Raw genomic sequence first — 14,751 nt, forward strand, 5'->3', positions numbered from 1 at the left:
GGGAAACAATTTGAAGGATGTATCTCTAAACAACCAGAGTTTGTAAAAGAAAAAAATGTGAAAACAGGATCAACTTTGCAAGAACTATAAGAGAATCAATAATACAAACAGTAGCCTGGGGAAGAGCAAGTGCAGGGGTAAAATATATGATTTAATGGTTGCAGGACTGGTAAGTGAGAAAATTCAGATGTCATCAAATAAGTCATAAGAGAAACCATTTTCAAAAGGGATGTTAATATTGGGTTGAAAATATTTCCTTTGAGGCCTTACTTAAATGGAAAGATTCTTAATGCTGAGCTAAGGTTTGAGGAAGACCTTGCTAGAAATAAAACCTTAAGAAATGATTATATTCCATGGTTGCTTCTTTTCCTTTCCATAAATAAGATTGAAAAGGAAGGAAACTCTGCTCCATTTTGTTTTCACCTTTGTAACTGGGGCTGGAATTTTAGGGATTCACATATATAAGTGAGGCAATTCTGGCAGAGGATTTTCTTAAGTGATAGGTCATTCTATTCTCATGGATTCCTTTTTGTTTGTATGTAGTTCACAAACACATGCTGTTGACATTTTATAATTTGCTAATAACAGAGAAAGAATTTATCCTTGTGCCTCATGTTTTGGATTTCCAGAGGATATGCTCAGGCAACAATTGTTGCTGTCTTTGCCTTTTCTCATTAGATTCTACAAAACACAGGATTATAAACGTACAATAGATAATGGGTTAGAAATTAAGAAACCTAACAGCAGCAATTAGAGTCTGAATAAAAAGGGGAGCTTGTGTTTAATGACTTTAAAGTAGAAGAGGGGCATAAAAGGTTCTACATCACTATGATGTAGATGTTCCTGTTCCTATCTGTTCCTAGATGTTCCTATGATGTATGTTGTTCCTATTTAGATGTATAGTGTTAGTTTGTCTTGGGGCTTCTCTAATATAAACTGAACACTTAGAATCAATGAATACATGCTAAATGTGCAGATCTGTTTTTATAAACCTTTTCTATCTCACTTCTGGGTCTTTCCATCTTCAAAGTCCTAGGAAACTATTTCTTTCTTGATAACTTATTTGTGGAAAGAAATAAGGTTCTGATAAAATTGTTTTTAAACTATGGCCTTGGCAGGCTTCTTGCTAACTATCTCTTATATCTTAAATTAGCCCATTTCTATAAATCTATACTTTGCCACATGGCTCATGGCTTACCAGTATCTTGCTTCTCATGGTGGCACCTGGCAGTGTCTCCTCAGCTCTCTTTTCTTCTCCCTTATCTCTCATTGCTTCTTAACTTTATACATTATGCCCACACATAATGTTAATTAAAGTCTAGTCCATCAAATGCCAATAAAATATAAAAGCAAGGGGCATAGTTGCAACATCACTCCCACCACTTTCCTATTTAACATTTCCTATGAAAATGTTCAGGCATTCCAAAAATATATTTAGATAATACTGCTGCTTTTTAAAATATATATTTTAATTTTAAATTGAAATATAATTACATCCTTTTCCCCTTCCATTTCCTCTCTCTCATCCCTCCCATACTACCCCACCATTTCAAGTTTATGACCTCTTTACTAGTTAATAAAAACACATGTATTCATTTAATTGTGGTGTGTTCGTGTGTGATGTGATGTGTGTGTGTGTGTGTGTGTGTGTGTGTGTGTGTGTGTGTTGTGTGGTGTGTGTGTGTGTGTGTGTGTGTGTGTGTTTGAATGTAAAGGAGCACATGTGGAGGCCAGAGGACACCTTGCAAGATTTGGTTATATCCTTCTACCATGTGGATTCTGGGTAAGAAACTAAGGTAGTCAGGCCCCTCCCAAAGCGCTCTAACCTACTGAGCCATCTTGTTGGCTCTAGTTTATTGGTCATTAAAAGCAAGAGTTTACTATTGGTATTTTCTGAGCATGCAAAACTTCATTTATTCTGTATTTAATTGTTTACTGAGCAGCTCCTATGTGTCAGATGTTATATTAATTGTTGGTCATTGTGGCCTACAGGGAGAAAAATAGACTGGAAAAACTCTGGATCAAAAATGGGAAAACTAAGTAGGAACCATCTTAAAAGTTATGTGAATGTGATAGCTTGGATTATGGAGTCTCTGTATCTCAGTTAGGGTTTCTATTGCTATGAACAGACACCACGGCCATGGAAACTTACAGAAGAACTCATAATGCTGCACTGTCTATGGGCCAAGTATTCAAACACATGAGGCTATGAGGTCCAATTTTATTCAGTAATGTATACCCTGTGCAACTATATGTTGAAAATATGAAATCTGCCTTTTTGTTTTGATTTTTATAAGGGATTACATTTAAGAGATTGCATAGATATTAGAAGAGACTGAACTTTGGACTTTTAAACAGTGTTGAGACTGTTTTAGACTATGGAGATTTTTTAAGTTGGACTGACTGCATTTCTGCATTTGTTATTACTACAAGCCTATGGAGTGGTCCAGGGAGTGCAATGTGGTGGTTTGAATAGGAAAGGTCCCATAGACTCACGTGTTTGAATATTGTTCTGTAGAGAGTGGCACTATTAGGAGGTGTGGCCTTGTAGGAGTACATTTGGCCTTGTTAGAGGAAGTATGTCACTGTGGGGGTGGGCCTTGATGTCTTACATGCTCAAAGTATACCTAGTATGGCAGTCTCTTGGTACTGCCTGTGGATCATTATGTAGAACGCTCAGCTTCTTCTCCAGCACCATACTTGCCTCATGCCATCATGCTTCTTGCCATGATGATAATAGACTAAATCTCTGAGACTGTAATTTATTCCCAATTAAGTGTTTTCTTTTGTAAGAGAGGTCATGTTCACTTTGTCTCTTCACAACAATGGAAACCCTAACTGAGACATAGAGGAAGGATATAACCAAATCTTGCAAGTTGTCCTCTGGCCTCCACATGTGCTCGTTTTCTCTCTCTCTCTCTCTCTCTCTCTCTCTCTCTCTCTCTCTCTCTCTGTCTCCATACACACACACATACCACAATTAAATGAAGACATATATTTTATTAAAAATTAAATTAAACAAGACAATGACATATACATTTTAATCAAACATTTCTCATCCTTATTCTGTTCTATTCCCACATTTCCTGTATTTTAAATGAATGTGTTACCATTTCTATAAGTACACATGTACATATTGTATCCTGATCTACCTTCCAAATGTTTTTTAAATAAAAACTTGAGTGGCTCCAAATTGATAATAACTCTAGAAGGAAATGAGGACTTTTTAACTGGCTCATTTTTCCTTTCAAATATTTGGTCACAAAAGCCAGTACATTTTTGATTAGATGAAATATGCCCCATGATGCAATATCTAACCTGTACTGAAAACTAAGCTAGCAATTATATAGAAAGAATTGCATGCCCAAGTCATGTGTTCTGCCACTAAGATCACTCAACAAAAGAGCAAGCATGTCTGTCAGACAGGAGCTGACTTTTAGCAGAGAAAGGCCAATTTGTTTTCTTAACAAATGAGAGCAAATGGGAGAAACAAAACAAAACAGCTTTTAAGTGTTCTCGGGCATTTTCCCTGAAGTTCTCATGAGTGATTTAGAAGCCAGGAGAGACTGAATAAATCTGTGAACCTAGAAAAGCCTAGCTTTGATCTTAACAAGGAAAAATCTAATACTCTGCGAAGTTGTGTACTGTGTGACAACAGTTTCTTTTTATGGCAATTCAGTAGACTGGAGAATGGGTAGAACAAGAACATACTCCATGAAACACATTTAAACAAATAAATGGACTTTAAAACGTATGTGATTCCAGGTTTAATATGAAGCCACCTGTTTCAGAACTTTAAAAGCAAGAATGTGTGTGTGTGTGTGTGTGTGTGTGTGTGTGTGTGTGTGTGTGTATGTGTGGTGTTTTTGTCATATTGGAGGTATGTGTGGATATGAGTGTGTTATCCCTTTGGGCAACATTTTGCATTGAATTTGTGTTTAAAACTAAAGAGAAAATACATATACACACACTGTTCCCTACATGTAGTACTTAAGGTACTTCATGATCAATTCACTTCGTATTTGTGTTAAGAGCAAATAATGAGCCAGGAGGCAGTGGCACATGCCATTAATCTTAGCACTTGAGAGCGAGAGCCAGGTGGATCTCTGTGAGTTTGAGGCCAGCATGGTCTACAGAGCGAGATCTGGGACAGGCACCACAACTACACAGAGAAACCCTGTCTCAAAAAAAGAGATAATAATGATAATAAATGTATATCACTATTATTCATGAGATGATCACATGCAAAAGAAATTTTATTACAATTTGTTATTAGATATTATTTAATGTCTCATAATAATATATTACTACTGCACATATTTTTATTTATTTCATTAGCAAGTTATTTGCTTTGGGAAGGAAAGTGTCTAGTTCTGTTTTCAAGATGAGTTTAGTTTTTTAATGACAATCATTATCAGGAGCAAATGTCAAATTTCAGCAATGAACATGCCTATTTTGTACCTCAAGGGAAAGACAGGCTACTAGATGAGATCTAAAAGAATACCTCTTAGCACCAGTTCCTGTTGAAAAGAAAACTCATTAAAAAAGAAACCCTGCCGGGCAGTGGTGACACATGCCTTTAATCCCAGCACTTGGAAGGCAGAGCCAGGTGGATCTCTGTGAGTTCTAGGCCAGCCTGGGCTACCAAGCAAGTTCCAGGAAAGGAACAAAGCTACAGTGAGAAAGCCTGTCTCAAAAAACAAAAAAAGAAAAAGAAAAAAGAAAGAAACCCTCTCTCAAAAAAATATAAAATGTATACATGTGGTTTCACTATTTTTATCCAATGAAGCATAATAAATGTTTAATGGACTGAAAATAAAATAAGACCAGGGGAAGGAAGAGGCTAAGGGGTTGTTTAAGAAAAATTTCTGATGTTCATTTGCAAAGACTGGCTCTCTTCAGTTTGAATTAGTTTGAAAATTACTTGCAGCCGGGCGGTGGTGGCACATGCCTTTAATTCCAGCACTCAGGAGGCACAGGCAGGACCATCTCTGTGAGTTCGAGGCCAGCCTGGAGCTACAGAGTGAGTTCAATGAAAGGCACAAAGCTACACAGAAAAACCCTGTCTCAAAAAACCATAAATAAATAAATAAATAAATAAATAAATAAATAAATAAGAAAATAAAATTACTAGCACAAGCTCTTTAGGTCTTTTTTGAAAAGTTGAATCTGAGGCACACTTAAAATCTAGAGATGTATATCATCATCAAGACACAAAACACTCACATCTAAACGGTAGAATGAAAGCCATTCCTTTCCCCTTTCCCCTGTGACCTGGAGCTAAACTTTTGAGGATTGAGTACAGGGATGGATGGTAGAGCAGGCTACCAAGACATATAGGGGAAGAGAACTTGATCTTGGAATTAATAGATAATGTTGATTCTTGCTGTTCTCATTTTGAGCCTCCCTGGTCTTGAGTCTCACCTCCTTTATTTTTCATTCTTTGCTTTCACCTTGGCCTTCCCTCAAAAGTGCATGAAGCTTTGGCCATCTTTCAGTCTTTCTCACTGTGTTCCGCAGCTGCGCATGCAGGATCATTTGCTCTTCTCCCTAGGACCGAATCACCTAATCTGCAAATGTGCCGAGATAATGTGTGCTGTCCCTGAGCCTACTCTGTACCTTGGAAATTTGCCCCTTTTGGATTGATATAGTGTAAAAACTCATTGTTGGATAAAAGCTGAAAAATACATTGTGTAGTATGTTTGAATCTCTAAAGATACTGGTGACTAGAAATTTGATGAATTAAGACAGCAGACAAATTCATTTCCTTCATCTGTGAGATCAGATCCCAGAATATTTTCCAAATATGTGCATTCTAGGGACTAACAAGGAGAAACAATGAGAATGATTTTAACTAGCACAAAAGAAAAGACAAAGCAGCATATGTTTATGATATGGTACCACAAAATTCTCCTGCCTGTTTGACAACTGTTTATTGGTTCATTGTCTTACATATTTTCACCTGATCAATTAGTAAACTAAGGCAATGATCAGTTTGCTTCAAAAATCAAGAGTGCAATGACTGGAAGCCCCATGACAGGAGGCAAAATTAGGTATTGAGTCACTGAAGGTTTCTTTAGCTTTGCTTTCTTCCATTAGCTTTCATCTTTATCTCCCAAATCATACTCTATCTCTCCAGTTCACCGATTTTGTTCCTTAGTTTAAATTAAGTTTGCAACTTAATTTCATACATAGCTCGTGCAAACTTTCATTGTAAATTTTCTCATAACTGTGGGGTTTTACTTTTCTGGTGCACTGCTTTTCTGTATTTCTCACACTATATTTTTTATTCATTGCATTTACATACAACTTTGGAAAATTTCACAAGTAGTCTTCTCTAAAATTTATTCAGTGTGTCACATAAAAGGTAGGGTTTCTCTATTTCATATTCTTCAATCTCTAAACAATTAGCATTTTATTTTCCTTGTATTTCTTGTTTCCTCCCTTAATTCAAGCAGAATTAAAAGAACTTGGATATGTAACAGTGTAGTTTTCTACAATTTCAGTTCCCTTCTTGATTACAAAGGAACTAAGAGGCATGCAGTTGGCAACAGATAGATGCAGCCCTTGTTCTTTCCTGACCTTTTTTTCATGACACATCAGTTTTAAATACCTTCATTCCACCTGGTCACAGAGATTCTGATTTTGAAGCACTGGCATGGTAATTTGGGCTTTCTTGTTTTTAAAAAGCTCCCTGGGGGAATTTGATATGCACTCCTTATTAAGAAAGAGTGTTCGAATTTTGGAATCAAATTACAAAAGCATTCTAACTATGTTGAAAAATCCAATAGATTTAATTATGATTTTTATTTTGTCCAATACTAAAACTGGATGTTAATTGCTACAAAAGTAGGTAAGGATGCCAATGACAACAGTATATTAATATGATATTAAAGCTTAAAAGTTTCATTGGTAATGAATCATTCAGTGCTTAAAATATGTATACAATATAGAATTAAAATTAATGTTTTGCATTGTGTGAAAAAAGTTGATTGAGACTTCATGTTTAATGTTGTAAATTGAATGCTATCTTTTTTTTGCCTCATAAGCTAAGCATGAAACAGCATTTGCAATTTTTATTTCCTGTTTGATGCATTATTTTTCTCTTATGCTTTATCATTGAAAATTCTTCTTAAGTAGAACATACACTGTAAATATTTCTTCTGGCTACAAAATCTTTTCAAACAAATTCAGTACATTATTTAATGCGGTCTTCTTTTGCAAAGTTAAAAAGAAACTAAAGGCTTTGATTTAGGATTCTGTACAAATGAGATTTAGAAATATCAATTTTAAGTAATTACTCCATTCTTAGGTACAAAATTCTATCTCTTATGTGCAATATGGAAATAATAAAATCCTTATTTCTACAACTGAGCTGTAAAAGTCACCATAGACATCAGCAGGGACATAAATAGCTAAGACCAAAAACATCAATGGAATGATTTGACACAAGAAATCTGAAGTGCTTTTGTTTGTTTGTTTGTTTGTTTGTTTGTTTTTGTTTTTCGAGACAGGGTTTCTCTGTGTAGCTTTGTGCCTTTCCTGTATCTCGCTCTGTAGACCAGGCTGGCCTCGAACTCTGCCTGGCTCTGCCTCCAGAGTGCTGGGATTAAAGGCATGCACCACCACTGCCTGGCTCTGAAGTGGTTTTATTATTATAGGCAACAATAAAAACTCTTTGCAAACAGAAGACTCAGGGTATTTACTTTGCAATGCAACCTTACTGTGCAAAGCTTTGTCTGTGCTAGCACTATTACCCTCTTCTTGGAGACAATGAGAAATATAGAACCCCTGTTCTTTTGCAGACCCAGTGAGTCAGAATCTTCAATATACTAGCTCTAGGAGTTCTTTTTTATTGTTTCAAAATGTATTTGATAATTCATTCATTCATACATAAATTTTTATTTATTTTGGCAATATAAGTATACTGCATTATACAATATCTATTTCTTTGTCTTCCTCCAACTCCTTCTTTGTCACCCCAAAATACCATTCAAATTTGTGTCCTCTTCTACAGTTCTGAATCTTCTATTATTACTGAGTCCAGAACGTTCTTGTATGTTTATTGTGCACCCTGGGCATTTTTAAACCTATGAGTTTTAAAGCTATGAGTAATGTTGAACTCCATGTGGTAGTATAAACATGAAATCTAATCATCCCCTATTAACTGCCTCCATGCTCACTCTTTTAGGTAATGTTTTTTCCCTTCAGGAGTCTCAAACATGCTTGCATGATTCTAGTTGCTTCCAAACCCTGGCGATTTTATTTAACATTTTATATTACTGTCAGGCTTTTCTTTCCTGACTCTTAGTCAAATTTCCCGTTTATCTTCAATAACTTATCTCCTAGATGTCTGGACTTGACCATGTTGAATGCATCAACATAAGTCCATCCTTTCTTAAGTATAAGTTGGTAACACTGAGACTTCTGGAAAATTTTTTTTCAGAGTGGAAGGGTCTCTCTCTCTCTCTCTGTCTGTCTCTCTCTCTCTCTCTCTCTCTCTCTCTCTCTCTCTCTCTCTCCTTTCTTTCTTCCTTCTTTCCTTCCTTTCTTCCTTACTTCTTTTTTAATTTATATTTTTCATCATCAAGGACTCATGTAGCTGAGACTCCCTTGAAATGATTATGCAGTTAAGGATGACTTTATATATTCTGATCTGTATATCTCCACCTCCAAAGTGGTAGATGCTGAGATTACAGGGAAGTGCCACCAGACACAACTAGACACTGACTTGTCTTCAATTGACTTTCCATGAATTGCAAATTCCATAATAAAAATAAGATAGACTGTCTGTCCGCAATATATACTCATGATTACAACTCTGCTTTCACTAACACTTTCATAACAGGAAAACAAAACTCTGTCCTATAGTCCTGATAATGACAATTATCCACAAAGGCCCTTGCATTTTGACATCCTCTTGCTCTCCCTGCACCTCCATGTGTCTAAGTGCTCTAGACATTTATCAACTCCCAATTCCCTTAGAATTCAACTAGATCACATACTAGCTAAAATCTAGGACTTTATACTTTCTTTTACTATTCTTTCATTGGTCCAATGTTACCATAGTGGTGCTGTTTACTGGACTAGCTTCCTTTCATCTCTTTCACTCTTTTGTCATTCTATATTCCTTCCCTTCTTGCATCCTTTTCCCTTTATTCATAGATTTATTCATTCATTGGAGAGATACTGACTGAAACATCTTATGCACCAATATAACATTCTGTGTAATAAGAACGCAGACACCGTTTGACAAGACTGGTATTTGTTACCAAGTAATAGTTACTATTACCTACAGTGGTGATCAGAACAACTGGAAAAGAGTAAAATGTAACTGATGGGTCAGATTAGCTAGTTGCAAAGGAACATGATATGTTTACTAGATCATATATAATAGACAGTCAGGAGTATGATCAAGATAGCTTGTTAATATTGAAAATGGCATACTTTCATTTTTATTGTGCTGTGATAGGACCTTGATATAATTTTTATTGATTTTTGAGGTTATTTAATTGTAATAAGTATGCTACCAAAATTTGTGTATTTATAAGTAAAGAGTAGGAGTTAGAGAGGTGGCTCAGTGGTTTAGAGAACTTACTGCTCTTGTGCAGACCCAGGTTCTGTTCTACAGGGATCTGATACACTGCTCTAGCATTTGCAGGCACATTCACTTATGTGGTGCACATAAACTCATGCAAACAAATACACACATATATAAAAATATGAATAAATGAAAATTTTAAAAAGTGAAAGTAATGAAATAGTTTGACACTGATGAAGAATGAAGTTCTTATAGAGAGATGATTAAGTTTAAAATCAATTTTAATTAATTTGCTTTGTAGATATGTATAAATGTATATTATGAAGCTGGTATTGCATGAACAAGTAAAGGGGTATATGAATATTAAATCATCTGAATCATATGTGTGAGCAAGAATAATCTGAATACTGTTAGTGTATTGCCAGTAACACAAGGATTTGGGAGCCATTTAGATTTTAATATGAAAGTATTTCAAATTCTTACATTGTATTTCCAGATTTGGCAATGTGTTACTTTCCTTAAAAATTCTATATTATCTTTTAAAATAGGTTCATAGAAAAGGAATGTAATTTTTATTTTTAATGGTAAAAATCACTCTCATTTTATGCAAATTTGATTGTAATTATTTCTTTCTTTATGGAACAATTTTCTGATACTTTTAAATTTTCATTTAGGATAAATGTAGAATATATGAAATCTTGACACCACCAATGAGTCATAAAGCTGTTCTGGTAGCTGTAGATTATTCTCAGATTTATTACTGTACATTAGAGGTTTCTTGATGTGTTGCCCCTGAAAGCAGTTAATTTTCAGTTTTATGTGGCTTTACAATGCAAATAGATTGGTGCAAACAGAATTGGAAATAAATGTCTTCAATATAGTAATTACTTTTATTTTAAAAGCTCTAGAATGTTTTAAGAAACACTGTAGCTAAAGTGTGTTTGTCCTTTTTCACCTTTGTATTGACAACCAACTAAGAAACCCAAATACTTGGTTCATGTTTCAATTTTACAACCCTTTGTAGACTACTAAACACAGAACATCCTTGTGGGGACAAGAAATCGAATCTGATCTTGAGAAAGTTTCCAACTAATTGATTTGTAGGACATGATAACATCCTCTGGCTGACAAGCTTACAAAACCAAACCTGGGGCTGAGCTGAGAGGGACTGTTTTTTTTACTGTCATGAAAGGTTTCTTTTGGTCTTATATCCTTTGGATGTGGGGACATCAAGTTCATGGAACAGCTTTCACTGTGAGCTCTTCTATTTCTTCCTCTCTCAGGGTAACTGCACATGGCAGCATGTTTGTTTAAACTTTTTTTTTTTCAAACTAAAGGACTTTGGGATTTCATTTTTGTTTTGTCTTTTTGTTGACTTACAGGAACTCCAGGATGGCATTGGACAGAGGCAACCTGTTGTCAAAACATTGAATGCAACCGGGGAAGAAATAATTCAACAGTCTTCAAAAACAGATGCCAATATTCTACAGGAAAAATTAGGAAGCTTGAGTCTGCGGTGGCACGAGATCTGCCAACAGCTGGCTGAGAGGAAAAAGAGGTAGGGAGACAGAGCTCTTTGAGCAGAGCTATTTAAACTGTCCTTTCAAAAAGACTTCATTTCACAAAGGATTATAATCTGGGTGTAAGGTACTAATGTCAAGAAATCCATCAAATTAATCAATAGCAGCAAATATATGCTTTTGTCTTTTTCTTTGGTACTAAAACACATACTTGTTGCTCTCTAGTAGTTTTCAGTTGTCTTAGACTTCCAAGTTTGTGTCAAAAAATCACACAGCATTGCCTAATGTGGATATCTTCATTGTATTCCAACTTTAGCATGCTGAATCTCAAGTATTTTTTTTCTCCAAAAAAAAAAACAAAGAAAAAAGGCAATTATTATAAATAATTGTTTTGTAGGAAAGATACACGGTTGATAAGACTTTAATAGCAATGCATAGGAACTTTACTGTAAAAACATAATTGTATTATTTAATTTTAGTTCAACTACATTTGATACTACATTCTTGAAAAATTACTTAGGTTAAAAATGTTCAAATTTAAATGTAAAAAGAAAACTAAAATATACAAAAAAAGTTGTTGCATTTAGTCACCACTGAACTTTGCATTAGAATGTTTTGAATACACTGGAAGCAAAATGCATGCTGTTGGAATTGAAGTACACAGAAACTTCATAAATTAGATTTGGAATTATGCTTACAATTATGGATGATAGTGCCTCTTGTTACATAAAAGAGGACTTGGCCTTTATTTAACAAATAAGGCTATTATGATAAATGGTGAAAATGCAATTCTATGGTTTAATTACTACAACCTACACATGATCTGCATATTATACAGACATATTTAAAAATACAGACATATGAGTTTTCATGAATACATAATGTATACACATAAACCTTTCTAAAGTTAAAGAATAATATAATTATCTCAATATATTTTTTCATTAATCTTGAGTTTAAAATATTTTTATCATATTGAAATAAAGTAAGAATCCAAAATTTATTGATAAACAAGTTCCTTGTGAAATTCTACCCTTTTTTTTCTCTGATTGAATTCTGGTATTAATCATACAAGCACTTAGAGGACAACTTGTAGTACTCTGTTCTCTTATTCCACCATGTAGGACCCAGGGATTGAACTCAGATTGTTGGTCTTAGCAGCAGGAGCCTTTACCTGCTGAGCCATCTTGCCATGCATGCCTCATTAATTTTTTTTAAATGATCAAACTTACTTTTATTGGTAGAATTAATTATTTTTTTTTTACATTTTTTTAATTTTATGCATAAAGTACTGTGTTTACATTATTTTCACCCCAGCTTTATTTTTTTAGATAAATACTTGACTATATAGTGTTTGGATAAAATTTTCTGATGTTTGTTAACCTCAATTATTAAAATCTTGTATGTTTTGAATTCTAAATAGAAGTTATAATTTATAAGTACTTATTGGAGCATTATATTTGTTCACCAAATAGCTCTGATATTTTATATTCATCTAATTTTGTAGAACTACTTTGTTCCAACTCTGTTGTAAAATATCCAAATTGTAGGTTAATCACAGCTATGGGTGTGGCTAGAATTGATTAGAAATGTTCTCTTATTTAAATATTTTGACCTATATTAAATACTGTACTTTTGTGCTTTCCAAAGTCAAGTTTAGCTTCCTTAAGTTTTTAAAAGCTTGGATTTTATACTTGTCTATTTCATATTACATGTTTTTAAAATAAATATTTCATGTTCAGATATCAACTCAGATCAGTTTTGTGGAAGAGATCCTTGAAAGTGTTATATCAGTTAAGTTTTGTAAAATGTAGATATGTTTCAAACTATATGTGACAGGTTCTTCCAGTTCGTTCACTACTATTTTAAAATATGTAGCAGCAAATGTAGAAATAAAGTAATATTTCAACAATCATATGTTAACATCAAATTTAAAAGGACTATAATCGTGAAACATTGTTAATCAATAGCCTATTTTTAGAACAACACCAATGGAAGTCAACAGGAAACAATTTATTTATAGCATAGAAGCAAAAGAAGATGCCTATGCTATATTATGATGGGATTTTTATTTGTAATGGTCTTTAAATTGGAAATACTGGACATTCCTTCATCTGGGATGCATATGAAGGAAGTAATTTCAAACATAAATATGCACAACTATTTTAAACCTTACTGTTATATAACTTTGGGCTTTTCTCTTTGATAGCATAACATATCTGAAATAATTAGAGGGAAATTCTCAGAAATATTTAAATAGAGGTTGACATCTATTTACTTAAAATGAAGTACAAAATGTAATCTATCAGTTATGGTGCAATTACCATGGAAATTTCTCTGTTTCATAAGTCATGTTATCAGAGGAGCCTGGTACTATCTATAGGTTTAAGAATGATAGTTATGACTTTAATGGTGTTGTAGACACCAAAATAATCTTTATAAACAGTACGATGCAAGTTAAAATGTGCTTGCTCTGAAAGGAACTTACAGGTAAAGCAAAGAAAGCCTTTATGTGTAGGATTTTTTTTTAAATTCTGTTCTGTGAATAGAACTCAAGAGATATGACAATCTTGAATAAAGAAACATACCTCTTTGTTTTCACTAATGTCAAAATAGAACTGAGCATATCTTTATATCCTGAATGTTGGCAAAAATAACAAACCAAAATAAAATGCACACCAATGCTAACACTGTGAAATTATAGATATTTTCATATGTCATGAATTACTATCTACTATCTCCAGATATTTCACATGAATATCTTTATTTTTTCTTTCTATTAGTTTAGCTTCAAAATTTCTGTAGCATAGCATGATAATTTGGTAATTATATATAGTTTATAAGCTACAAATTGGCATGTTAACATTTCTAGCTCCTTAAACACTGTACAATTTTGGGTTTGCATGTAGTAATTACATATATGTAGAGTGTACAGTGTGATACTTCATTACACATTACACATATATTGAACAGAAGGTAACTTGTAACCATTACATTATCTTTAGCAGTTTAAAGCTTCTCTTTTCTAGCTGTTCATAAAATATCTAATGGTGTTTCATTATAAACTGTAGTCTCTCTTCCATGCTTAAGAATGTGAGAAAGTATTCTATCTAGCTTTATTTTATATCTTATCACTTAATATACTCATAATAAGGTCATTCATTGTATCACAAAGTTTTGTAATTGTTTTACAACTTTTTTTAATGTAATTGGATTCTTGGTGTATTTTCTAGTGTTGACTTAGTGTTAAGAATCATGGATTTAACCAAATTGCCAAGGGGATCTTCTCTCTATGTGCTCAGGATCATAATTTATTCCAATGTCGTCATTTTTACATATAGGTACATCCTCATAAAATCCTTTTCTTCTGAAAATTTCAGGAGATGTACATGTCAAGGGAATGTGGGAAACCAAGCTTCAGGGAGTGGATTGCTGGCAGATTCATGAAGAGTATTTTATTTAGGATAATGTCATCTGATACAAGACTGACCAAGAGGGAAGCAAGGTCATAGGGAATGGAAAAGGAATTCTTAACCTTAAATTGAGTAATCCCTGGATTATATAACCTTTAGCACTAAAATTTGTCATATGGAATTATATTTCATTCTCGTTTCAGATAGATGATATAACTCCCCTTATTTCACACACTTATTATACTACCTTTTACTGAGGAATAATTTTTCTTAATTT

The 14,751-nt window shown here is 33.8% G+C and overlaps 1 protein-coding gene across 4 annotated transcripts in view; it reads left to right on the top strand.

Moving 5' to 3' along the window:
* Nucleotides 1–14,751, top strand: part of Dmd (dystrophin) — a 1,920,150-nt gene that overhangs the window by 1,102,780 nt on the left and 802,619 nt on the right. For all 4 annotated transcript variants that reach the window (XM_036174407.1, XM_036174408.1, XM_036174405.1 and 1 more), the window contains one exon: nucleotides 10,924–11,099. In XM_036174407.1, coding sequence (XP_036030300.1) covers nucleotides 10,924–11,099 — 176 coding nt within the window. The remainder of the gene's footprint in view (nucleotides 1–10,923; nucleotides 11,100–14,751) is intronic.

This window comes from Onychomys torridus, chromosome X (assembly GCF_903995425.1).
Source record: "Onychomys torridus chromosome X, mOncTor1.1, whole genome shotgun sequence".
Lineage (NCBI taxonomy): Eukaryota > Metazoa > Chordata > Mammalia > Rodentia > Cricetidae > Onychomys > Onychomys torridus.